At 43.0% G+C, this 27,518-nt stretch overlaps 1 protein-coding gene across 1 annotated transcript; it reads right to left on the reverse strand.

Moving 5' to 3' along the window:
- Positions 1–1,634: 1,634 nt before the first annotated feature.
- LOC139742361 (monocarboxylate transporter 12-like) lies at positions 1,635–14,962 on the reverse strand. The gene is made up of 7 exons (XM_071652943.1): positions 14,958–14,962; positions 14,088–14,230; positions 12,112–12,402; positions 6,330–6,706; positions 5,549–5,774; positions 4,577–4,720; positions 1,635–1,849 (listed from the first exon to the last, which is right to left on the reverse strand). Exons 1-7 carry the CDS (start codon positions 14,960–14,962, stop codon positions 1,635–1,637), a joined length of 1,401 nt encoding a protein of 466 aa, XP_071509044.1.
- Positions 14,963–27,518: the final 12,556 nt, after the last annotated feature.

Consider the following 27,518-nt stretch of genomic DNA (forward strand, 5'->3'; position numbering starts at 1 on the left):
ACTCTGAAAGATGTCCTGACTTTTCCTTCCTTTAAATCAACACTGACAAAAAGTATTTTTGTTATCCTCAACACGAAAACAAACAAATAGATAAAAACAATCTTTTTTTTTGGTTATTTTCATGAAAATAAATAAATGAATGATAAGTATTTTTGAAATCATTACGAGTGTGTTTTAAGCCAAATTTGAATAGAATCTTAAGTTCTTCTTCATGCCTTGGTGACCTCTCCAGATAACTGAATGTAGACATTGTCTTGTTTTGTTTCTCTCCCTTTCTTTGACATGTCTATCTTTAGTTTGATTTTCTGTCTGTTCCGTCCCTGCTTTCGTTCTTGTCCTTGTCATAGTCTTTTTTTCTGATGATTTTGCCTGACATCAGGATATCAAAATTTTCATACATGGAGTCCTTGACGGATCTTGAGATGCCCTCACCTTCGAGAGTAATTCACAGATCTTACCAGCTATGCTTTTCTTGTGAATTCCTCTTTTCCATGTAGTTATAAATTAAGATTGTATTGCTTACTTGTTTAGCTATATAAACCAGGGTTGATATCATTATAATAATTGTATTCATGAAAGGGAGATATTATTCAGAGGGGTGAAGGTTCAGGTATGAGTTTCTTCATTTTGTCTCCCTCTATATGAAATATGTTAAGATCGCGACTGCTGATCTGTAAATTAACAAACATGTCGGAAAAAGGAACCAGTGGGACTCGAACCTGTCATCTACTGCTTTCCGGGCAGCGACACTACCACCAGGCTGTCCCTGGTTGCCGGCAGTGACACGATGAACATGGAACAAATACCCAAGCTCCGAAATTCCGACATTGTTATGTTAAGTAGTCCAAGGCGGACAAGGCATATTTGATGAAAACATGAAGAAACTCATACCTGAATTGTATTCATGTTTTGTTGAAACTTACGTGATTCAAACTTCTTTTAATTATTGTGTACCCATGTAAGCGTTATGTATAACTTTGTATCACTTTTTATGGGAATACAATCATTTGAATTGAATTGAATTGAATAAACATCAGGGAAACAAAAAGAAAATAAGAGTGTGAAGGAGGGGAGAGAGAGAGGGAGAGAGTACGGCATACTGGTGTGGGCTGAGTGAGAGCGAATGCCTGATTGTCGTTGTTTGGATTTATACAGTTTGTTATTCCGAAGATTCGTTTTTCTAAAGATTCGTTAATCAAAAAATGAAATAAGATTCGCTATTCCGAAGATTCGTTAATCCGAAATTGAAATAAGATTTGTAATTTCGAAGATTTGTTAGCACGCACCGTTTTTACTTTTTCGGATTAACGAACCTCATCATTTTTGGATAACGAATCTTTGGAACAACGAATTTTCGGAATAACGCCACAAAATGTTCGGATTTACTTTTTATTTTTGGATTAACAAACCTTTATCATATAGGCATAGGAAATTTGCGTTTTTTCGGAGTAATGAATCTTCCAAATAACGGACATCACCTGATGTTTGTGTGCGTGCTAAATATAAAAGTAGACGGAGCTTTTGAAATGGGGGGGGGGGGGGGACCTTCTCCTCGGCAAGATTGTACCATTAGAGGCATAAACACGCCTCAGACCCCAGCCTCACAGCCAACGTTTATCTTAGCGTTAAATCTGTCATATGTCTGCACTCGCAGTTTGCTTAGAGTATTCAGTTCTGCGGCGCCTCTTCAACTTCTTTTGCCGTCTTATTTCGAATGTAATGAAGCGGTCCTCGGCGAAGTACTTCTGGTAAAGCGGTGCGAAGGCAAACAGGGAAGCGGAGATGACGTACATCACCACAAATGATAAAATGGCGGCACTGTACGATCCTGTTCTGTCTATCGATTGACCTGACAAAGAATATAGAGAATCAGGAATAACTTTATTGGGGCTGCTTTTCTCCATGCTATATCAAAGTGAACTTAGGATGTTGCATGATTATAATCAAAATGGTAAAAATTATGGTTACAGTTATAAGCAGGTGAAAGCACAATATATCATGTATTCATGTCATACGCCTGTCACCTTCCCCCCTTGGTGGTGTGAATGGGTGGGGAGTGTGAAGTGAGGTAACGTGATTCATGAAGTATTGGAGGAGACTTTACCCCCAATATCAGATATTCTTATGGTACTTTTTGGTATCATCTGACACCACTTGACATATCGCATCACCACACAGATACCACAGCCAGCTATTACACCAGCCTGTGGTACAGTAACACACAGAACTCCTACGTGTGCTATAATATTTGTGTGTGGTACATGTGTGATACCGACCACGTACCACACGGAGTACCACACGAGCCAGGACATGATCTTAGGGGGGGGGGGGGGCGGTTACTATGAGAGGGAGCGAAGCGACTGAGCCCGAGCGAGCGAGCGAGCGAGAGGGAGGGGATGTCCCCCCCCCCCACACGGTGAGAACTTTTGCATTTTGATGTTGTAAATGGTGCCATTAATTGATGCATGTTTTATCGACTTGAAACGGCCCCACTAATTTTTAAGGTAGCAGGATATTTCTATGTGGATTATTATTGACCAATTTGCCTATAAAGTGGTAGCATTTGAATAAACGTCTTGTATTAATTCTTACAATGAATTTCATGAACGCTGTCTGTTAGGTAATCAAACAGAAAAGGCATGCACACGAGGGTGTACATATTTCTCCTCCCACATAAAGGTGATTGTACATTTTCAGACCTGAAATTCAGCGATCTGGTGCAAATTTTTGGTGCAATACTTGGATTTTTTTCCAGCCCCACCTCCCCCCCCCCCCAAAAAAAATAGTGGAAATAATTACGACTTTTTCAGGAAAGTGTTAATAACAAAATCATGGCGTGACTCTCATTCCGCGAGTGCATCATCTGTGTCTATGTACAAAGTCTAATTAGGTAGAGGGGGAGGGTATGGGAGGGGGTGCTCCCTTCCGCTCGACGGAGTTTTTGTGTTTTTAAGATTGAAATAAAACGATCTGAAGCACACTTTTTGTGGGAAATTCGGAAATTGTCATTCCCCAAAGTGTGCTAAGTCTATAGAGGGGCCATTCAATGGGAGGGTGGCAAGATACCCCTCCAATATTTGAGGGATTTTTTTTTTCATTTTTAGAACTCAAATTCAACAATCTGGCGCACACTTCTGTTGGAATATCTGGAGATTTGTCAGAGAAGTGCAAGTCTGTGGAAGGAGACATAGCAGAATGATGTGGGAGGGGATAAGCCCTATTCTACCTCCTACATGAGGGAGATTCTGTACTTTCTGATCGCAGTTAAACGTTTTGGTGTACATTGTGGCATATATTTTTGAAACCTCAAAGTGTAGCCATAGTCTATATACTTGTATGCATAGGGGGGGGGGGGGGGGGCAAATAGGGAGAAAGCGTTGGAGAGTGGTATCCCCACCCTCCCCGTACGAGTGGGCTTTTGCCTTTTTAAAGTTGAAATTGAGATATGTCGTATACGTATATTTGATGGAATATTAGGGAAATTATCCAAAAAAAAATGATCGGGGAACTGAGAGAGGAAAGGTTGATTAATAGGATATATTCCCCTTGTACATGAGGGAACTATTGATTTGTCGGAATGAAAGTGATAAGTCTTGTACACTCGGAATAATTCGGAATCTTAAGGGGGGGGGGGGCGACCGCCCCCATCGTCCCCCCCTTGCTACGCCGGTGCTTAGACGGGAACTTTATGTAAGGGCGGAATCTTTCGAAATTCAAATTCATTGGTGTTGTGATATTTTCCATGACTTTTTAAACTTGTTTTCTTGTTTTCTTTTCTTTTCTTTTTACTAACCAAAAGTGTGTGCTGCACCCCTCCCCCCCCCCCCCCGGTTCCGCGGCCCCTGCACAGTACCTGTGCTGTCATATGTTTGTGTGGTACTACATGGTGTGTTGTACCACAGGGACTACCACACGAGCCTGTGGTACAGTAAAACACAGTTCCTGTGGTAACAAGTTGTGTGGTACATTGTGTGGTACTGTCAAGTAGGTATACCACAGAGAGTACCACAGGACTTTTTTTGTTAGGGATTGTCCGCATATAGACTGGTTGCCAATTTAAAAAAAAAAAAACAGTTACGAATGTAGCTATAGCGAGGTCTAATTCTGACGAATATTTACTTTACAAAAAGAGCAAAGAGCCCGAAAGGATCAGAATGTTCATTTATGTTTTATGAAATACAATAATGAATGGTAATTATATACAACAAAACTTAAAAGTTGTTTTGTGGTTTTTTCTTTTTGTTTTGTTTTGTTTTTGCTTTATTCTGTTCACGTTTCAAGGTCTTCAATTTCGTTGCTTTGACGCCCTGCCAAAACCCCGTTAAAAGGTCGACATTGAACGACTGGACACAACGTCCACTGAGACTACATTACTAAATACTGATTTTGTTTCGTGTTATAATATTCCTAAATTTGCGTCCCTACTGTCACTTATCGTCTCTCTTGAATGGCGTGCGCGTGGAAAAGTGAATACATTTAAGATATAAATGATTACTACTGGTCGATATGTTGACTGAAGGAAAGCTGTGCATGGGATTTACCACACGATATATTCAAGCATGTTGTATATTCTCACCCGCAAGAGATCCCAAAAGATAGCCGATTCCGTTACAGCAGACAATAATAGACCAGACCGGGGGCGCGCTCTCCGCCCTGAAGAAGTCGTGAGGGATCGAGTAGATTACCGCACTAGTAATAGGCACCAGCACTCCCCCGGCAACTGATGGCAGTTGGTAGAGAAATTGACAGAAACAAAAACAAAATAAAACAAATTAAAACAAAAACATTAAAAAAATCTCAGTGTAAGTTCTACTTTTGTCATTATACAGCAAAATTCAATAGAATTTGCCTTTTCGATGGAATACAAATTAATCTAATTTCATCAAAAATTCAATGCAATCTGATTTTAATTACTTAAATTCTTGGATCCGCGCCCCTGATAATAAGAGTCAGGGCCTGGCTACGTTTTTAAAGTAAGGGGCCGACTTTATGAGAACAGGGAGGTCGATTCGTTTTCAGGATGGAGGAGGGGGGGGGGGGCACTTTGCGGCAAGTTTTGTACCAACATCGACTGACAAGCTCGATCGACTGCTCGACTTCTTCACAGAAGTCCTTATCTTACCTGTCCTTACCTTCACAACTTATACTACTTCCATCAAATTTCCTTCGATTCTAAAGCCCGCCGCACACTACACGATTTTGCCCCGATTCACCGGTCTTAAGACCTTAAGACTAGAAGTGTGACGTCACAGTCTTGCCATTTTCTAGTCGTACGACTGGGTCTTAGCGCCAGTCGTAGAGATTTGACATGTTGAATTTCTACGACCAGTCGGGAGCTTCCAGCCATTCACAATGGAGTAAAATGCAAGCGCACGCAGTGCGCACTGCGCGCGCTTTACAGTCGGGTCGTATAGTGTGCGGTGTCCGGTCGTACGACCGGTCTTAAGACCCAGCTTGGCTTAAGACTTTAAGACCAGTCTGATCGTGTAGTCTGCGGTGGCCTTAATCCTCTACCAGTCAGCCTATACCTTGTATCATGACGACTTACCGGAAACAAGAGCCAAGATTATGGTGATGTTGTCCACTACCAGAAGACAAGTCATGACGGCTGCCCCAACGAGTGATCCGAACATTGAAAGGAAGATGTTTGGTAGAGGGAAGAATTCACCTAGCAACGACATGAACAACTTCCCCACGAGGTTAGACACGCCTACGATGACGAGTGCCAGAGAGCCAACTTCGATCGAATAACCAATTGAGACAATATAGCTGACCTTGAAAGCAAGACGGAAATGTTGGAATAGAAAAAGTGCATAATTATTTAATGATGATTGTTACATAATAAACAAAACATTAGGAAATAGCATTTATTCATTGTCACCATCGAAATATACAGATATATATATATATATATACACACACACACTCGCAAAGTATAACTGAGACGGCATTTGCCCGACATGTCAGTTTCTACATGTGAGTTGAACGTCAAAGACTATTGAAATCAAAATGATTGATACCAACAAAATGCACATACACAGGACCGGTATCCTTGACAATCACTTTGTTTGTTTGCTTGCTTCATTTTTTTTTTACATAACAGCCAATGAAGTCAAAGGTAAAATACACATGAGTAAAATTGCAACGGGGGTTGATACTTGTACATCATTCAAAGAAAGCAATAGTGATCAAACCTATTTATCAATAAGACAAGATCGTGTCTGGGGATACACATCTTTCTTGATAAAGCAAAAGTGATCAATCCTAGTTATCATTTCAGACAATATCGTGTCTGAGGATCGTGCCGGGGCAAGGTCAATGTTCCTCACCAGGTTGACATAGTAGAAGCAATCTGTAACCCCTTGCAGGAGGTAACCAAGGGAGATCATGTACACCTCCGGGTACATCAGAACCTGTCGCCACCTACTGGCCATAGTTTTGAACTGCTTTCCTGAACTACCCGTCGTTTGCTCGACCTCATGTTTAATATCCACCTTGTCCTCCCCATTGGCGGTTTGAACCATAGCTTCACCCAACCCTGTATGGCGCTCGTCTAGAGTTTTCTTGTCCTGCGAGTTGGGAGCAGGGAAACAGAGCACACAGGGTGTCCCGACTACGGCCAGCAATGCCGCCAATATGCGCAAAGTTATCCGCCATCCGAAACGCTCGATGAGAAACGTCTCAAAACGCGGAAAGCTCAACGCACCTGCAGTAAGGAAAAAAAAAAAAAGAAAAAAGAAAACTATCCGAATTTAGCATTTCATTAAGCGATGACATTTCGTGCAATTACATCATAATACAGTAGTACGTGTTTGTCTAACTTTTTCTATTGCAACAAGTTCAACTAAAAATCTTCTCTTTCAATCAGATTAGACAAAGCCTTTAATCTTGAGGCACAATATCTGGTTGCTGATGTGCGTTTTCAAAAACAAAGGAGTCGCGTTGGTTATCTATAGTATACAAATGATGCACACACTAACGCCACGAAATAATCCTGTGCATCAATTGTTTTATAAAATGGGTCGAAAACTAACAGCATTTTTCACGTACCTTTGTGGGTCAATACCAGTCAGCTCAAGAATCGATGTCCGGAGATGTTCGTCCCAAACATTTACGCACGTCGTACTCGGAAATCCCGCACATATAAGTACTGTACGTATAAGAGCATACGTACGCCACACATGTTATGCACACAAGAAAGGCCGGCCGGCAGCCCGAACTAGAAGTTGTTTACAGGATTGACAGCGCGTATAGTAGCGCGCGACGCACTTGTAACAACTGATTGAGTGCGCACTGCTAGTATCAGGCCTTGCATGTTAGTGAGAAATTAATCCACGCACACGTGACTCATTTCAGCGCTTCCAATTGGCTACATTCTTGAACCCATTTTATAATATACAAATAGTGAATGGTCACGAGTGCAATTCGCCTCGTTGAATAGAGCGCCTCTATCTTTCACCTCGTGCGAAATCTCGTTCCATTGCACGAGTAAAGACCATACACTATTTGATTTATGCAACGTCCAAGTAGATCTTTTTGGTCTAAGTAGGCCTAGAAGTCTACATATGTATGAAAAATATAGCCATACTTACATGTGTATCCACTGCGATTCTCTTTCTGGCTTGTGAAATCAGTGTAGATACAGGTCACGTACACTAGCACTACGTAGGCCTACGTCCGCGCATGCATGTACCGCACACGTACACTGCGCTAGCTGCATGCGATCCTCAATATGCAACACACAGTACACGCAGTACCGTACAATTTCTCGAACCGTGGAATAGAACGAAAAAATCGAACCAAGTTGCACGCAAAAATAGAACCAAAATTGCACGGCGCGTTGAATGGAGTACTTATTGAATATCACGTCACCAACAATCCTCCAATCAAATTACAAGGATCTACTTGGACGTTGTATAATATACAAATGATGTACAGGATACCTGTGCATCATTCTTTTTATAAAATGGGTCGAAAACTAACAGCATTTTTCACGTACCTTTGTGGGTCAATACCAGTCAGCTACATGTAGCACTCGCTCATCAAGTCAAAAAGTCAAGATGTCCGAAGATGTTCGTCCTAAACATATTACGCATTTCGCACTCGGAAATCCCGCACATATAAGTACTGTGAGATGTGTACGTATAAGAGTATACGTACCATGCGTACGCCACATGTATGCACAAGAAAGGCCGGCTGGCAGCAGCCCGAACTAGAAGTTGTTTACAGGATTGACAGCGCGTATAGTACTAGCGCGCGACGCACTTGTAACAACTGATTGAGTGCGCACTGCTAGTGTAAACATTGTGACGTCAGGCCGTACATGTTGGAGAGAAATTAATGCACGCACACGTGACTCATTTCAGCGCTTCCAATTGGCTACATTCTTGAACCCATTTTATAAATGGTATTAACGCAAATGCTGAATTTTTGTAGACCCATTAATACATATGCCAGCTTTAGGGTAACTGAAGTTTCGGGTGCGGGGTTTAGCAAATCAAGTATACCCAATTATAGTTACTTGACATCATTAACATGGTATCTATGACATTAATGTCTAATGAGTATCATGGAAATCTCATCCCCCGTGCATTAGAAGAAAAAAAAAACCCTCAAAATTAAGGTGAAACTTGTTATCGATCACGAGTCTGGTATAGGGTCCATGCTCCTTCCTTCTCTTAATCTCGGCTTAAATGGGTCTTTCCCTATAACGCCATCTTGCCTCACCGGGCGGCGTAGGCCTACTTGTGGCAACAGAAGCGAGAAGATCGACAGTCCTCGAACGAGCGGAGAGATATTAAGCCGTAGCGGGTTGACGGGATCGCTGTCTTTCCTATTTTCTTTTAACTATAGTCATGCTCTGAAATTCCCGAATTTTGCTACTCGTGTTTGGCAGCAAAATAAGCCAAGAGCAGAAGGCTAATTGAAAAAGCCTATGCTCAGGTAGAAGTGACTTTCTTACTAAGGGCATTTAATAAGATTGGTTCAAGTTTTCTCCACCCTTACGGACATGATAATATAGATTTTCCCGCCCAATTTCATCAGATTTGCATTCGAATGAATGAAAAGGCGTTCAAATTCAAGCGATTTTGTTCACTGCTCTACTCTCACGGTTCATTTTAATTCTTTGAGTATTCAATCTCATTTCATGTCATTCCTTTTGGATTTTATTTCATTAAATTTAGAGAGAAATTCAGTCAATTTAACGACTCGAAGTTGGCATTCAGTTGGATAGACGTTCAAATTCGTGACAATTAAATACCAGTTTTAATTTCTTTTATAGGAACACAACTTTGCACTTTGAGCGTTCGAATTCAATCAGCATACACAACTTCTACGGGCCTTTTTTTTTACTGTGATACGATTAGATGATACAATTTCATTTCATTTCAAAGTCTCGTTTACTTATCTTAATTGTATTGGATGTATTTTTTCCTGTCGACCTTTCTGACACTTTCAACTCATCCCTAACAGTACTATGGATGTAAAGCCCCGGTCACACAGCACTCCGCGTCTAAATCACGTACAAAAAGTTATGAAAATCCGGTGGACGTGGTCGTAAGTGATAATTTTTTTGGTCAATTTTGGTTTGGCCGTGCTTTGTACGGAATATGGCCGTTGGCGGCTGTTCCACTGCTGAAGCACTGCCTAAACACGGCTAACCGCGTCAAGCCACGTGTATGTACGCGGAAAAATCCATTTGTCAGTGATAACCCGCTATTTCCCGTGATACCAACGCGTAACACGCGTCAGATGACCGTGCTCTGCCCGTGACAGACCGATAAACTTTCGCGTCTTACCCACGTCTTACCGCGTCTCCCCAAGTTGTAATCACTGCCGGAACACGGATTATCACGTGTGTTTCACGTTTTTGCACGTCTTTACCACGTTTGCCGCCCGTGGTTGTGCGCGGAATAAAGTTTTGAGCAGTTCAAAACTTTTTACCGCGTCCGACGCCGTTCCAATTTTCCCACGCGTCCTGCCACGTCTATAAATCGACCGTAGCTCGTCTTAAACTCGACATCAACGCGAACAACATCGTCTGCTTCACGGGAGACCACTTTTTGACGTGTTTGGCCGTGATTAAGCCGCAAAGCGCTGTGTGACCGGGCTTTAACATTTAGGAAAATAGCCATATCCCAGAATACATAAGGGATTCTATACGTCCAAATCAATAATATTGAACCATTTTGATACCATTCCTTAGTTCCCCGTGTCCATAACATAAGTTGCCGCAATCGGATCAGTTGTAGATAGACCTATTTCACCAAAGGGTTATATGGCCAGTTTGGCTGGTTGTCAAGGTCATGTTTCATCCACTAATTCTGTCCGTATTCGAGATGTTCACGCATACTCTGTAATGCAGCAGCGGCTGGACACGGGGAACTAAGGAATGGAATAAAAATGGTTCAATATTATTGATTTGGACGTATAGGAACCCTAATGTATTTTACTTTATTTTAGTTTAGCGTTCGCTTTTGAAAGTTTGTTTTCAGCTGTGCAATTTCTGTGTGATTTTTATTTAAATTTTTAACTGATGTATTTATAATCCATTTTTCTTTAATGACGTGCAGTATATTATATATTTTTATTTATCTTAGGGACTGTAATGGAATTAACAGTTTTTACTGTTTCTTTTATTTATTTATTTCAAGGTGTAACTGCCAAAAAATTTGTTGTTGCAGTTGTTACATGTATTTAACTTTTGAATCTAAGATTGTTTATGTGTTTAGTATCGTTCTGTTTGTATTGTTGCGTATACATGATTTTAATTCTAGATGTATGTATTCTTCGCTTTTTACCATTATGTATGTATGTATGTGGACCCCTATGGAAACCAGCTCTGCTGATCAGGGTGTTCCACCCCATGAAGAGGAAATAAATTCAATTCAATTCAATTCAATTCAAAATCGTGTTTGATTAAAGTTTAAATGTATGTGTTTGAAAGTGGGGCTATACGAGTTATTAGCTAATATGAGTCAAAAATCACATTTCAAGGTATATTAAGTATGCATATTCAAACAGCTGAGTAACTTCAAAGAATAAAAGCAACAATGAAAAAGACTGCCCATACTTTGTAATTGTTTGCCTTATCGTGAATTTGAATTCCTTAACGCTCTCCGCGGTGGTGCTGATGCGAATTTGAATGGGTTTCACTTGCGTGTTTAATTTGAATGCCCTTTTTTCACCCTTGTGTGAGAAACTCATGTAATCGCATGCTCATGAAATTAAACTGAATGAACTAGTTATCTTTTTGAATGTCGATCTCGGTGATCATTCAAATTCACTCGAACTTGAATGACCGCATATCGTTAAATTGGGGTCATCATACAAGACCGACACCCACGAATCATACAGCCCACGAGTTCGACATTGAAAACAGGTCCATGGGTCATACAGCTCACGAGTCATACAGCCCATTAGTTCGACACTAGGCAAATAAAGCCCATGAGTTCAACACAAAGTAAAAACAGCCCACGAGTTCGACAGATACAACACGGGGCTTTTAATGTGTCGGTCTCGTGGGCCTTGTTCGCTGTATAACTCATGGGCTGTATGACTCGTGAGCTCTATGACTCGTAGGCTGTATGACTCGTAGGCTGTATGACTCGTGGATGTCGGTCTCGTGACGTGCACCCGTTAAATCGAATGCAAATCTGATGAAATTGGACGGGAAAAATTATAATTATTATGTACACTCACTGATCTAAAAAGGCTCTCGAAATAAGGTTCATAATTCAGCTGGCTCATTAATCCGAAAACGAAATTAGTTTTGGTATTTTGACGGTTAATTCCATAAGATTCATCATTTCGAAAATGAAATAAGGTTCGTAATTCCGAAATGTACGTTATGTGCTATTAAGACGAACTTTTCTTTTTCGGAATAACGAACCGCATTTCATTTGCGGAATAACGACCGTTCGGAATATACGGACCTTAGGAATGACAAACCTCCGGAATAACCCCACAAATGTTCGGATGAAGGACCCCTTCTTCATTTTCGAATAAACGAACATCTAGGTTTGTATAATTCGTGTGTTTTGGAATAACGAATATATGACCCGAAAAATCATAGTGTGAGCGACGATTAGTATTATCATCCACCTATACTGCTCCCGCTCTGCGTCAGAGCAACCGCCCGTATGGCGTTAGTTGTTCGGAAGTGCTCAGTCACGAGTGCCACGGTGACAATGCCGAGCGTTCCCGAGCCGATACCGCATAGGATGCTGTAGGAAGCGAAGATCGGCGGGAACTTGGGCATGAACGACGTGGTGAGAATGCCGATGGTTGCCGCTGCGAGGCTGACGAGAAGCACGGGCCTGTAGCCGACGCATTCGACCGCCATGTTGGCAGGGGGCGCCAGGATGACGGTGAATGCTAGCGGTAGGGCACCAGCCCATCCTGGAATAAGAATATAACACAGTGTAAATCTACATCACATTCATGTTGATATATACGAAAAAGTATATCAATGGAACATGAACGACACCATAGGAGTTGGGTAGCAAACGACTGAAAATCTGAACATTATGAAATGTAGGGCCTAGAGTTTTACATGACAAAATTGTTGTCTTTGTTATTGCATTTTTATTTGCTATATTCTTAAGATTTAAGCATGCATCATCTAATACAGTACAGATTACGATAATTACTGTTGTATGGACTCTTTCAATTTCAGAACCATTAAGACGGACCAAAACACAAACACACACACACACACACACACACACCAGGGGCGGATCCAGGAATTCCGTAAAGAGAGGGCGCGTTTACAAAATTAAAGGGGGTCGCACGCACCCCTCCCCCATTTTTTCTTTTTATTTCTTTTGTTTCAACAAAAAATAAAGGGGGGGGGGGCGTACGCCGGTTGCGGTCCTCCCTGGATCCGCCCCTGCACACACACGCACACGCACGCATACATACACACAAACCAGTGGTAGACTGATGTGGTTGTTCTTTTTTTTTTTCAAGATTATCGTTCCCGTGAGGAGTGTGCATATTGACTATCAGTTAGTAGAAAGTACAATTTTACGTCTGACGAAGATTCTACTAGGATCGAAAGCTCATGCCCCTTTTGACTCTCCATTTTACTCCACTGTGCTATGTCACCACTATTGAAAAAAAAAAACCTTTTTTTCAGCAGCTTTCTTTGTTTAAAGAGTTTATTCAATCGTTTTCCAAACAAGCTCCGAGTTACATCATTTACCTGCTGAAAAATAAAGTCGAGAGAGAGAGAGAGAGAGGAGAACACCAATAGAGTAAGAGCTGTAACCATGTTATACATTCGAGTTCAATCAATGATATAGAACAAGCTGCTAACAAAGTAAAAGACACAGTGTCAGAGGTAAACGGCACGGAAAGGTTTTTTTTTTTTCTCCTTTTCTCCTACCCTCTGGTTTACGGTGGGCTACTGTCTAGGTAGAAAGAATTTTTAGGCCAACAGCTGGCGAGATCGAGGGTTTGCAAGCTGCGCCCTTCTCGCAGCACGGTAAGAAATGCTTGGCTGGGTTTCCCGCGAATTTTGTTATGATTCATTTGGTTATCAATAAAAGCCGCACCCCGGTATTTGACTAAAGAGAATGTAAGTGACAGTGAGTAGTCAAATTACAGGTTATTATTGTATTGGTATGGGAGTGAAAGGTTAGAATTAAGGGAATCGCACTGATTGGCGAGTGATAATGTATGCAAGGTTAAGAGCGAGAGAGGGAGCGTGAGAGAAGATAAATAGCTGTGAAGGAGGAATAAGAGGGGAGAAGCTAATCCGACGCGAGAGTGGAAAGACCGTTTGTGCCCATTGGGAAGGGTCCAGGCTCGTCGAAATAGGATGGAGTCCAGGATAAGACTCGGCTGAGATCCGAGCTAAAAGGCTGTGAGGGAGAAAGCGAGAGAGAAATTGAACCTGTGATACTCCGAGGCTAAAGTATTCCTGCTGTTGAGCGGAATTGGCAGACGGGGTACTGGACGACAACTCCGAGGGCAGACGGCAACTCTCCGCGCGGGTGCAGGGCAGAAATAACTCCGCATCCTTATATTGTTACGAGCTGAGACAGCCGCATTGCTACGAGCTGAGACAGCCGCAGTGCTACGAGCTGAGACAGCCGCACTACTACGAGCTGAGTCCGGGACCAGCCGCTGCTCGGTGACGCAGTCACGGTCGTCAACAGAGACGCTGTCATCACTGGCAGGGCCAGACGGGTCGACGTCGGCACCGACGCTGCACCCTAGCGATCTACAAGACGCACGAGGGCGCCCTCCAGCGACGTCATAGGACACAGAACTCGGCAAGATAACGCCTGACAGTTGATAGTTACAGGAGCTCCGTAGGCAGTAGTACAAGTGTAGTGTAATTGTAACAGGGAGTTTGATGAGGTTGATTTGATCTAATGAATTCAGTGGAATATTTGATTTAAGTATATAAGCAGATAATTCATTTATGTTGCATTGCGTTGTGATGAGATCTGTCAGAAAACATAGAACCCGCAGAGGAATTAAAATTTTGTTTATTGCATTTTGAATCCAAAACAAAAATCTTCACGCTCGGTTATTTACGTGGTCTATACTAGAGTAAAGTAGCGCAGTAAGTTCCCCCTGACAATTTCTGGCGACCAAGAAGGGACCTTATGTTTGGGGAATAGTGAATGATTATTGGAACTAGGTGAAATTATAAGGCAGAGTGTTAGAAGGTAGGCAAAAAAAAAAGGGGGGTGAGGATTGTGCAGTTATCAGTGTGAAACTTTATTCATGCATATTCTGGTATGGTAATCATGTTACAATAGAGAATTGTGAAGGTAATTAAGAGTGTTGTGATAATTGTGTAGGGTAGTTGTGAAGGGTTAGTGACAATTGTAGACTGTAACCGGTTTGCCTGTATGAGTATTTTTGCTTAGCACAGGACGGTCCGTCAGAGCGCGTTGCGGTTTGGGAGAGTGCTGCCTGCCCCATCAATTCGTCCTAACCTCATCTGCCTATCCGTGAACGAGCTACAGTCAGTGAGTGTATTCTCCGAGGGAATTGACGAAGCAGACTGAGTGAGATGGAGCTTGAGAGATTGGCGAAGATTGGTGAGTCTCTTGGGTTTAAGGGTGATGAGTTGCAGGATTTCATAACCAGAGAACGGGAGAACGCTAAGGAAGAGCGGGCGAGAGAGAGAGGGAAGCGAGGGCAGAAGAGCGAGAATTAATTAAGTTAAAGTTGGAATTAGAGAAGGCTAAGGGAAACTCAAATAATGGGAACAATAGTTGTACTGGTTCAGTTGTACAGGCCCCAAAGCTACCGACGTTTAATGATAGTAAAGATCAGATGGATGCCTACCTTAACAGATTTGAGAGATACGCAACCACACAGCGGTGGCCGGAGGAGGCGTGGGCCACGAATCTCAGTGCTCTACTTACGGGGAAAGCATAAGAAACGTACTCAAGGTCGAGTGATGTAGAAGCACAGGATTATGGGGTTGTGAAGAAGGCGCTTCTTAATAGGTACTCTCTAACAAGTGAGGGATTCCGAAAGAAGCTACGGGTGGCGAAGTGTGACAATGGGGAAACTGCCAATCAATTTGTTGTTCGAAAGCGGAGTTATTTAGACAAATGGGTAGAACTAGAGGGAGCAAAACCTCAGTATGAAGCGTTAATAGAGTTGATGTTAATGGAGCAATTCCTTACTAGTTGTTCGCAACCAATGGTACTGTTCATTCGAGAACGTAGGCCGACAGCCCTAAGTGAAATGGTCGAGATCGCCGACCGCTTCGTAGAATCACAAGGGCCCACAAACCAGGCCTACTCCGAATCAGAGTAGTCGTCCCAATACAGGTACCGCTCGCCCAAAGCCGGACGCCAAGCCAAAGGAGGAGACCCCGCGAGACAAGCCCGGATGCTTTCTATGCGGTAGCACCCGACACTTCGCGAGGAACTGTCAGAAACGCCACAAGCCGGAGAAGCTGGCCGCGGGAGTCGACAAGTCGTCCTATCCACAGGCGCGAGACGGGAAGAGTTCGGGAGCGACGGCAGCGACGGACGAAAAAGGAGAGAGGGACGTGGTAGCTGACAACCGTCGAGAGGGAGACAAGAACCGGCGAGGCACGGGTGAGAAAGGGTATCTATTAATCGACTCGTGCTTTTCATGTAGTCCCACCACACAGGTACACGAAAAAGAGCAGCGAAAGGATACCATGCTACCGAGTGTAAGTGCCGCCTGTGGAGCGAAGCCAGTTCGGGCAACGCCAGTAGTTAGCGGACTTCTCAACGGCAAGAAGGTGACCGTCCTGCGAGATAGTGGATGCTCGACAGCCGTCGCCAAGGCCGAGTTGATCGACCACCAGCAGTTGACAGCGGAGGTTCGCACGTGTGTCCTGATTGATGGCACGGTGAGAGAATTCCAAGTCGCTAAGGTACACGTGGATACGCCCTACTATGAAGAGAAATTGGAAGTGTTGTGCGTGACTAACCCGATTTATGACTTGATACTAGGTAATGTCTCAGGAGTGAGAGAACCAAGCCAGCCAGACCGGGAATGGACGCCAACTGAGCCCGACGAGGATACAGCCCTAGCAGTGGAGACTCGGAATAAACGTCGTGACGTTACCAAACCACTGAGGGAACTGAGGGTGCCTGGTCAGAAAGAGGCGATAACGGCGGAGCAATTCCGGCAAGAGCAGGAGAAGGACGCCTCGCTCGGGAACATTCGGAGACAGGTCGAGTCAGGAGAAGAGAAGGTGAGCCGAAAGGGCAATACGACTAAATCTGTCATGAAGGGAAAGTTGATGTACCGGAAATTTTCATCCAGTTATGCAGACAGCAATGATGCAACATGGCAGTTGATTGTACCGGAAAAACTTCGACGACATGTCTTGTCCCTCGCTCACGAGTCCTTGTTAGGTGGACACCTGGCAACGAAAAAGACTTCGGAGAAAATCAGCGCAAATTTCTACTGGCCGGGGATGTATGCGGACACTCGTCGATTCTGTCGGTCTTGTGACGGATGTCAGCGCTCACTCCCCAAGGGAAAAGTCAGTAAGGTGCCCCTCGGCACGACCCCCTTGATCGACGAGCCATTCAGATGCGTCGCGGTTGACATAGTCGGCCCAATTACGCCGGTCATTGGACGAGGGAATAGGTATATCTTAACTTTGGTTGATTATGCCACCAGGTACCCCGAAGCGATGGCACTACGTAACATCGATACCCAAACCGTGGCGGAGGCTCTTCTCAGCATGTTCTCTCGGGTAGGCTTCCCGCGCGAAATGCTGACAGATCGGGGGACCCAATTCACGTCAGGGGTCATGAAGGAAGTAAGTTGACTGTTGTCCATCACGCATCTCACCACCACGCCCTACCATCCCGCGTGTAACGGGCTAGTGGAACGATTCAACGGCACATTAAAGCTTATGCTCAAAAAGATGTGTGAAGAACAACCCAGAGAATGGGATTGGTACCTCGACTCACTTCTGTTCGCCTATAGAGAGACGCCCCATGACAGCACGGGGTTCGCACCCCTCGAATTGTTATACGGCAGAGACGTTCGGGGACCCCTCATGATCTTGAAAGAACTGTGGACAGACGAGGACACGGTCCCCGAGACGAAGGCGGCGTACCAATACGTCATGGACCTCCGAGAAAAGCTGGAGAAAACGTGTGAAATAGTAAGCCAGGAGCTGATGAAGGCACACGAAGGGTATCGCAAAAACTACAACCGGAGAGCCAAGTCACGATCGTTCAAGGTAGGAGACGAGGTGTTGTTACTATTCCCTACCGATAAGAACAAGTTACTGATGCACTGGAAGGGGCCGTTCCGAGTGGTAGGTGTCGTGGGTAAGATGGATTACCGCGTCGACACTGGGCAGAGGGTGACAACCTTCCATGCAAACCTGCTGAAAAGATATCTGCGGAGAGAGGATGACCAGCAGGGCAATGTAAAAACAGGCACCCCGTTCGACGTCGCCGCAGCCTCGGTCGTCGAAGAGGATGACGACGAGCCCCACACCGATGACGCCGAAACGCACACGGACCAACCTAAACCAAAGCTTCTGGAAGTACCAACGCTACAGCAAACTCAAACCTTTGAAGACGTGAAGGTAAGCCCTGATCTCACGAGTAAACAAAAATCAGAAGTAAAGCAATTACTGAACAAGTACTCTGATTCGTTAACAGATGTCCCCGGGGTTACCAACGCTGGCTACCATGACATCGAGCTGACAGATCCGAGGCCAATCCAGAGTCGGCCATATCCACTGCCCCACGCCCTAAGGGAAGTCGTGAAGCGTGAGGTAAAAGAGATGCTCGACTATAGGGTCATCGAGCCTTCGACGTCGCCATACGCGTCGTCGATTGTCTTAGTGTCCAAGAAAGACGGGACCAATCGATTTTGCTGCGATTTCCGGAAGCTTAATGTCGTCACCGTCAAGGACGCAGAACCGATACCGGACCAAGATGAGATATTTGCCAAGCTAGCAAACGACCAGTACTTCTCGAAGATAGATCTGACAAAAGGATATTGGCAGATGCCACTAACAGATAGAGCAAAGCCACTGACCGCGTTCGTCACCCCGGATGGCCTCTATCAGTTTCGCACTATGCCATTCGGCCTCGTCAACGCCCCGGCGTCGTTTAGCCGCTTGATGAGGAGCATACTTCGTGGAGTGTCGTGCGTCGATAATTTTATCGACGATATCCTGATCCACACTGTCACATGGGAACAGCACCTGGACGTGCTTGAAGAAGTGCTGCGTCGTCTGAGACATGCCAACCTCACTGCCAAGCCAAACAAGTGCTTCGTCGGCTTCAACACCATCGAGTTCTTGGGCCACCAAGTAAGCAGGGGCTGCGTGAGGCCCACGCTCGACAAGGTCGACTCCATTGTGAGCGCCCACGCCCGGAGACGAAGAAACAGCTGCGCTTCTTCATCGGGCTAGCAGGATACTACCGCAAGTTCGTGCCGAACTTCTCGGCGACTGCGTCCCACTGACAGACCGCACTAAGAAGGGAGAGCCAAACAAGGTAAAATGGTAGAAGGAACAAGAACAAGCGTTCAGGAGTTTGAAGGCCGCACTGGCTAACGCACCCATCCTCCAACTCCCGGATGTCGCCAAGCCATTCATCCTCCGCACCGACGCATCCGACAACGGAGTGGGCGCTGTCCTCCTACAGGAGACCGAAGGGGAGAAGTTTCCAGTCGCTACTAAGTTACTACCTCGAGAACGTGTTTATTCGACGATAGAGAAGGAGTGCCTTGCCGTGGTGTGGGCGGTTCAGAAATTCGAGCCTTACCTGTACGGGCGTGAATTCGTGTTAGAGGTCGACCACGAACCGTTGCGGGCGATGAGAAAGGGGAAGGTAGCAAACGCCCGAGTGCTCAGATGGTCGTTAGTCCTACAGCCATACCAGTACCGAGTAGAGGCTATCAAAGGGAAGGAAAATGTCGGGGCAGACTATTTGAGCCGCATTCATCCCGATGAGTAGGGATAGGGCACAAATACAAAAAGGTGCTAATAATTAAGAAGTAAGTAATATCGCAAAGTTGAGCGAAAAGGGAGACTGAAATGTGTAGGCAAAAGGTTGGAGCATATACATAAAGAGAAAGAAAAACATAAGAAGGGGGTGAATTGTCAGAGGTAAACGGTACGGAAGGGTTCTTTTTTTCTCCTTTTCTCCTACCCTCTTGTTTACGGTGAGCTACTGTCTAGGTAGAAAGAATTTTTAGGCCAACAGCTGGCGAGATCGAGGGCTTGCAAGCTGCGCCCTTCTCGCAGCACGGTAAGAAATGCTTGGCTGGGTTTCCCGCGAATTTTGTTATGATACATTTGGTTATCAATAAAGGCCGCACCCCCGGTATTTGAATAAAGAGAATGTAAGTGACAGTGAGTAGTCAAATTACAGGTTAATTATCATTGTATTGGTATGGGAGTGAAAGGTTGGAATTAAGGGAATCGCACTGATTGGCGAGTGATAATGTATGCAAGGTTAAGAGCGAGAGAGGGAGCGTGAGAGAAGATAAATAGCTGTGAAGGAGGAATAAGAGGGGAGAAGCTAATCCGACGCGAGAGTGGAAAGACCGTTTGTGCCCATTGGGAAGGGTCCAGGCTCGTCGAAATAGGAGGGAATCCAGGATAAGACTCCGCTGAGATCCGAGCTAAAAGGCTGTGAGGGAGAAAGCGAGAGAGAAATTGAACCTATGATACTCCGAGGCTAAAGTATTCCTGCTGCTGAGCGGAATTGGCAGACGGGGTACTGGACGACAACTCCGAGGGCAGACGGCAACTCTCCGCGCGGGTGCAGGGCAGAAATAACTCCGCATCCTTATATTGCTACGAGCTGAGACAGCCGCATTGCTACGAGCTGAGACAGCCGCAATGCTACGAGCTGAGACAGCCGCACCACTACGAGCTGAGGCAGCCGCAGTGCTACGAGCTGAGACAGCCGCACTACTACGAGCTGAGTCCGGGACCAGCCGCTGCTCGGTGACGCAGTCACGGTCGTCAACAGAGACGCTGTCATCACTGGCCGGGCCAGACGGGTCGACGTCGGCACCGACGCTGCACCCTAGCGATCTACAAGACGCACGAGGGCGCCCTCCAGCGATGTCATAGGACACAGAACTCGGCAAGATAACGCCTGACAGTTGATAGTTATAGGAGCTCCGTAGGCAGTAGTACAAGGTGTAGTGTAATTGTAACAGGGAGTTTGATGAGGTTGATTTGATCTAATGAATTCAGTGGAATATTTGATTTAAGTATATAAGCAGATAATTCATTTATGTTGCATTGCGTTATGATGAGATCTGTCAGAAAACATAGAACCTGCAGAGGAATTAAAATTTTGTTTATTGCATTTTGAATCCAAAACAAAAATCTTCACGCTGTGTTATTTACGTGGTCTATACTAGAGTAAATTAGCGCAGTAAGTTCCCCCTGACACACAGGAATTCAGTGAAGAAGATGTACGTAAAATGATAGAAATAAAGCAATGGGGGGGGGGGGGGATAAGCGCTAGTAGAACAAGAATGTTGAAATTCTATAAAGGTGCAGACTCACTTGTGTGAAATAAACACATCGTTTATCTCACCAAAAGAAAGATAATTTATTCAGCATTAACATATTCAGGCACTGTATGTACGCTGTTAACATCCGAATACCGGTATAAAAGGTAAATATACAGGAGCACATGCAGGAAAGAGCCAAAAAAAAAAATGTGTGTATGTCGAAACAATTAAGTCTCATATTACTTTCTTGCCGTATATTATGGGTGAGTTGACTTCAAGTTTTATTCACAAAAGACGCCCACTAGCTTCCATGAGTAAAGACAAAAAACAAACAAACTCATTTATACTGTTTCTGTCGTTATCACTAGTCGAGAAAAATTGGCTATTACCGTATGGAATTTCTCGAACTACAGAGGTCATCATGTAGTCAAGGTATTGTCACAAAAGGTGATTATATCACTAACAAAATTACTTTCATACAATGAAAGAATAAAGAACATGATTCTAATATGTATGGTACGTAGAGGGCCTATTGTTGGATTGTGAAGGCTATGATTATGTGGAAGAACCGATCGCATAATCGGCCATCGGGGAATCATGAGCATGCTTATTTACAGATCTGCTAGACTGTTTTACGTGCTGAGCTCATAACATAAAGAACGATTCAGTGTTGCGTGTGTGTGTGTGTGTGTGTTTGTGTGTGTGCGCACGCGTTTGTTTGAGACGCTGATGGCGTTGTTATCTATCACAAGACAATCTTGATGTCCATGCATGGTTGAAGCAGGGAGGTAGAAGAGCCACTTCCCTCGTTGAATATGAGTCTAGCTCTTGAGTCTGGACCCTTTTCATCGATTCTATTTTCGCTGACTATACGCATCAAGCCGAGTGAGGGCGCGATCCCGAGAACTGCGCGACCGAGGGTCCAGAGCTAGACTGTGGTTGAAGTCCACAAGAATCGCTTTATGGCAACTGTTTTCTTGTGGGAAAACTCGATATCTTATCGTTGTCCGGTACTTTGGAGAAGTCTCGCTGTAAAATCAAGCATTAATTGCCTCCAGTAGCACTAACTTATACATAGGAGCGTCGCCATGTATGTAGTAGATTCTGTTAGTATGTACTAAGTGGTACAAAAAAAAAAAAAAATCCCACCTTTGATCCCTAAGGGGCTGCTCCAGTACTGGTTGAGGTGGGGATTCTTGTTTTTTACATTCCTAAGTGAGATAATGAGAAACCTCTTATGAAATATGAAAAAGTTTCAAGTTTAAGAAGGATTTGATGAAAATTGGTTTTCAAATGGCTGAGATATCAAAAACAGTGATAATGATAAAAGATTACAGGCCACGCCTTTTATTAGGATCTCTTTTTTACCTTGTTTTTTGGATGTCTCGGCCATTTTAAAACCGATTTTCATTAAATAAACTTTTAATACCCCTATAGAATTGCATGCTCTTTGACATCTCATAGAGTGGTTTCTGAATATCTCGCAAAACGTTGAAAGCTAAATCCTTACCTCGACCAGAACTGTACACACCTTTAATAATTCGAAAACTATTATATCAGATGACACTGTCATTGATATGAGCGATAGCTGAATAGTGTACAATTTAGTCGGAGGTGATTTGAATATGAAAGCATGAATCACATTATTTAAACCCATGATTAATCTTAAAGTTAGGTTCCATATTTTGGTCAAATTTGAACCCCCTGTACAAAATTGAACTTTACACACGAACCAATGATGTGTATTTGAGTGTGTACTTACAATGAACCTGAACAATAGACATGAATGCCACCTTTTCAGAGCTCTGCTGACTATAGGCTTCTGATGTCTTGCTCCAAGGCACATGAATGCTTTATTAACAGTTCATGATAGATTGCCCTGGGCTCTGCTAGTCTGAATTCATGGTAAAGGATAAAATGCATGTACATGAAAAAAAAAAGTAAGCACATGTTTTCATAATATGCTTGCATGGTACACTACATTTCAGGATGAATAAAGACTAGCTGTTATAGTGGGATTTCTCATTAATATGCAATAGAGCATTCAAACCCGGGGCATTGTTCAAGACCATTGTCTAAATGTTAACCACACACTCCCTTACACACCAACTGACTCCTGTGCAAAATCTAAGTTTTGTACAGAGGTGATAGAGCAAAATCTGTAACCTTACTTAAAAATAAATCTTGAATCTTATGAAACTTTTTTACGCTTTTATTCTTAAATTAGTTAACAAAATTGTGCACTATTCAGCTCTTGCTCATATCAATATCAGTGGTATCTGATAGTTTTTGAACCATTAAGGATCAAAAGTAGGAAACGTTTTTTGTAACACCGATATATAAACGACAGGTCTTCTCCTCCCCCCTTTTTTGTGTGTATGTGGTTATGTGCATTGTCTCTGTAAATTAATGTGTGTGTGTGTGTGTTTGTGTGTGTGTGTGTGCGTGTGTGTGACATGTGTGTGTGCGCCGTGCATTCTTTAAAAATAGCTTAAAGCCATAGATACGGAATGATGAAAAGGGTAGGGTGAAAGCTTCAAGACAGAAAGCAGTGTCCATATATACGGATGTCCTTCATTGCTTGATCAGCTAATCATAAGATGTTTTGAAAAGATACTGTATAACCAAAGGAACTTCGCTGCGAGGACCATCAGCACTACGAAAACACACACACACACACACACACACACACACACACACACACACACACATATATATATATATATATATATATATATGATAAAGCCCTGGAAATTGATTTGATATCTCTGGGGACAAGTAACGGCCGATTTGTACAAAAGGAATTAAAGTATCTTACGCCCCGTAATTTACTGAAAAGCTTTTACCTGTCGCAGTGGCACTGCTGTTGAATTCCTGTTGAAATGCAACGAAAAAGAGTCCATACGAGAGCAATGTGCCGTACATCACCAAGAATAACAGCCCACCGCAGGCTACCGTTATCCATCCCCGGGAAAAGTTGAGGTGTGCTTTTAATCCCGAACATACCGACATTTTGAATCACTGGACGCGGCTAGTCGTTCCGAGTCAAGAGAAGTATTACTTCAGTATGCTCTGATACGTTAAAGATCTGCGGTATTACAGGTTCCTACCTCCCTCTAAGAGCGCGCAGGCAAAACGATACTGTGGTGTATACATGTCATGTATGTTCATTGTCCCGTGTCACATGCGCTATGCGCTCCTCTTGTGTGCTCATAATATTCAGGGGTGTATTTTCACGATTTTTTTTTTTCTGGGTGGGTCGTAATCATATTTTGGGGGCCTTTTTACCATTAAAGATACGCAAATACGTTTAACGCGCACTCGCGAGCCTTCGTGTGCACAGCATCTCCCTAATAATAGACGTTTTAATACTCTGCATGCATTTTATGGCCCATTTACACTGGCGGCTTAACATCGCATTGTTTCTAACTTCGAAAAGTTAGGGTGAAAATTGGCTTCAACCTCAGAAATATGAATGTTCAAGAACAACGTGAGTGTCAAATATTGTATCTGTCACCTCGTTTCCCACGTGTGTGTTTTCTCTTTGTTTTAAGTCTACAGAGATAGACAAAAAGGAGAGGGGTATATTAGTCCAGTCAATCTAGCGCTTTTTAGGGGGTAACCCACCACTAATTGCAACAGTAGGAATTTCACTGCAGTGCAAGTCGTTGAGGCCTCCTGAACACCATACTAAAAGTCCCAAAAAATCCAGTGGGGCAAAATAGTAAAATTTGCATAATATGCAAATTAGCACCTGTAATGAGAGAAAATTGACAGATCTTAGCTTCCCGTTATCCAATTTTAAAGATTTAAATGTATAAACTTACATTTTGTAGGTCAATGAACACGATGGATGCCTTTTCGAATTGGTCATGCAAAAATAATTTACATAAAATGCAAATTAGCGGTAGCTGTAAGAGTACATTCATAACAACAGTACTCACGTTGGCATAACGCACGTTTTGCATAAGGGGACGCGGGGTTGAGGGGGTAACTTAGGGCGCCTCACAAGGGGCCGCTTTTAATGTGCACCCCTTTTTACTATATAAATATTGTAAAGCAATGTATCCTGCATTGATTACATTGCATTTCTTGGAAACAAAAGTACCCTTGCTATAAGGCACGATCGAATTTTGATAGCATGTACGTTTGGAACATATATATTTGCGTTATATTATGATATTATATGTTTCTATATTGCCAAGTGAATAAAGGGCACTTTGGGGGCACATGCCACAGGATTGACCTTCAATAAGCACCCTCTTTATTGCGTACATCTTATAAAGCAAATCTTCTTCTATCATTTTCGTGACTTTTCATTTATATAAGAGTGTATTTTCTGCATTGCCGGACCTGCTTTTAAAACCGCTCACGCTAGAACAAATGTATTTGGGTTGCTAATATCTGTATTTCGTAATAAAGGGGTGTGCGTAGGCGTGCATTTAGACACCTCCCCAGAGATTACCTTTGATTGTTCACCTCTTTGACAATGTAGTTATTGTAGAGCAATGTTTCCTCTATTAATTAGTTGCATTTTTTGGAAACAAAAGTGCCTTTGCTATAAGGCATTTCGAATTTCGAAAACATGTACGTTTGGAACATATATATATTCGCATTATTATGATATTATATGTTTTCTATATTGCTGTGAGGGTGCGTTGTTTTTTGGCACATCCCACAGGGTTGCCGTTTAATGCGCACCCTCTTCACTGTATAGATCTTGTAAAGTTAAGTCTCTTCTATCATTTCCATTACTCGTCATCGATGAAAATTGTGTTTGCTGTATTGCCGGGACTACTTTTACAACCATTCACGCTAGAACAACAGTATACGCGTTGCTAATATCTGTGTTTTGCACTTAAGGGGACGTGAGCGTAGGTGTAAATTTGGACACTTCCCAATGGATTACTTTTGAATGTTCATCCTCTTGACAATAAAGTTATTGTAGAGTAATGTCTTCTCTATTAATAAGTTGCATTTCTTGGAAACAAAAGTGCCTTCGATATACGGCATGATGGAATTTTAGAAACATGTACGTTTGGAACATATATATATTCCCGTTGTTATGACAATAAATTTTCTATATTGCCGTGATGGTGGAATATTATTTGACACATCCACAGGGTTGTCGTCTAATGTGCATCCTCTTCACTGTATGGATCTTGTAAAGTTAAGCCTCTTCTATCATTTCCATGAATTTTCATTGATAAAAAGTGCATTTGCTGTATTGCCGGGACTACTTTTAAAACCATACATGCTTTATAGAACAATGGTGTTTGCGTTGCTAATATCTGTGTTTTGTCTTAAGGGGGCATGAGCGTAGATGTAACTTTGGACCATTCCCAAGGGATTGTCTTTTGATGTTCACACTTTTAACAATATGGATATTGTAGAGCGATGTCTCCTCTATTAACTAAAACATATTTTTGAAAACAAAAGTGCCCTTAATGTACGGCGCGATCGAAATTTGAAAACATGTACGTTTGGTACACATAGTATTCGCGTTAATGATATTCAATGTTTTCTATATTGCCACGAGGGTGGTGTACTTTGGGGCACATCCCACAGGATTGACATTTAATGTGCATCCTCTCACTGCATAGATATTGTGAAGCAATGCTTTTTCTATCATTTCCACGACAGTCACTGACATAAAAGTGTGTAACTGTAACAGTATTGCCGGAACTACTTCATGCACGAAAGCACTTCGGTATTTGCGTTCATAGTATCCTTGCGTTGTAATTACGAGGCTTGAGGGGAGGTGTAATTTTGGAAGACTTCTTAAGGGATTGCTTTGGATAATTGTTCACCCTTTTGACAATATAGTTAATGTAGAGCAATTTTTCTTCTTGTAATTAAATTGCATTTCTTGAAAACAAAAGGGCAATTGCTGTACAACCGTAACGACTATATGAAGGCATGGTATATTGGAACATATTCGTGCTATGTGGTAGTGCATGTTTCCTATATTGCCCTGGGGGTTAAATGACTTTTAACACATCCCACTCTGTTGCCTTTGAATGTGCATCCCTTTGACTATATGATTATTGTAAAGTAGTGTCTCTACCATTCAAAAATCATGAAAAGTACAGTGTCTTATTTACCACCCGGCAAAACGACTTTCTATATGCATGTTCAACTGAGTTTGATTTGGCATATAATGCATGTTTTGTTAACCTGTTTTGGGACCACGACGGTCAGGGTAGGAGTATCTGGGCACTTCCCAAGGGCTTGCGTTTGAATGTCCACCTTTTTGACAAAATAGATATTGTAAAGCAACGTCCCCTATTACCTTAATTGCATTTTAACGAAAATAAAAGCGTTTGTGCTATACAGGCGGAAGAACTTTTCAGAGGCATGTACCCATGGAACATTTTTCGCGGTTGTATATTGTACCACGTTTTTCACTGCCGTTACTTTGAGCACCTCCCACAAGGTGGTCTCTGCAAGTGAACCCTTTGTACTGTATAGATATTGTAGATCAATGTTGTTATTTTATCTTTACCCCGGCAATTTTTATAGAAATAAAAGTGTCTTGATATGGCAGG

Source organism: Diadema antillarum, unplaced genomic scaffold (genome assembly GCF_040938485.1).
Source record: "Diadema antillarum isolate AM-2024a unplaced genomic scaffold, OU_Dant_1.0 scf00000032, whole genome shotgun sequence".
NCBI classification, from domain to species: domain Eukaryota; kingdom Metazoa; phylum Echinodermata; class Echinoidea; order Diadematoida; family Diadematidae; genus Diadema; species Diadema antillarum.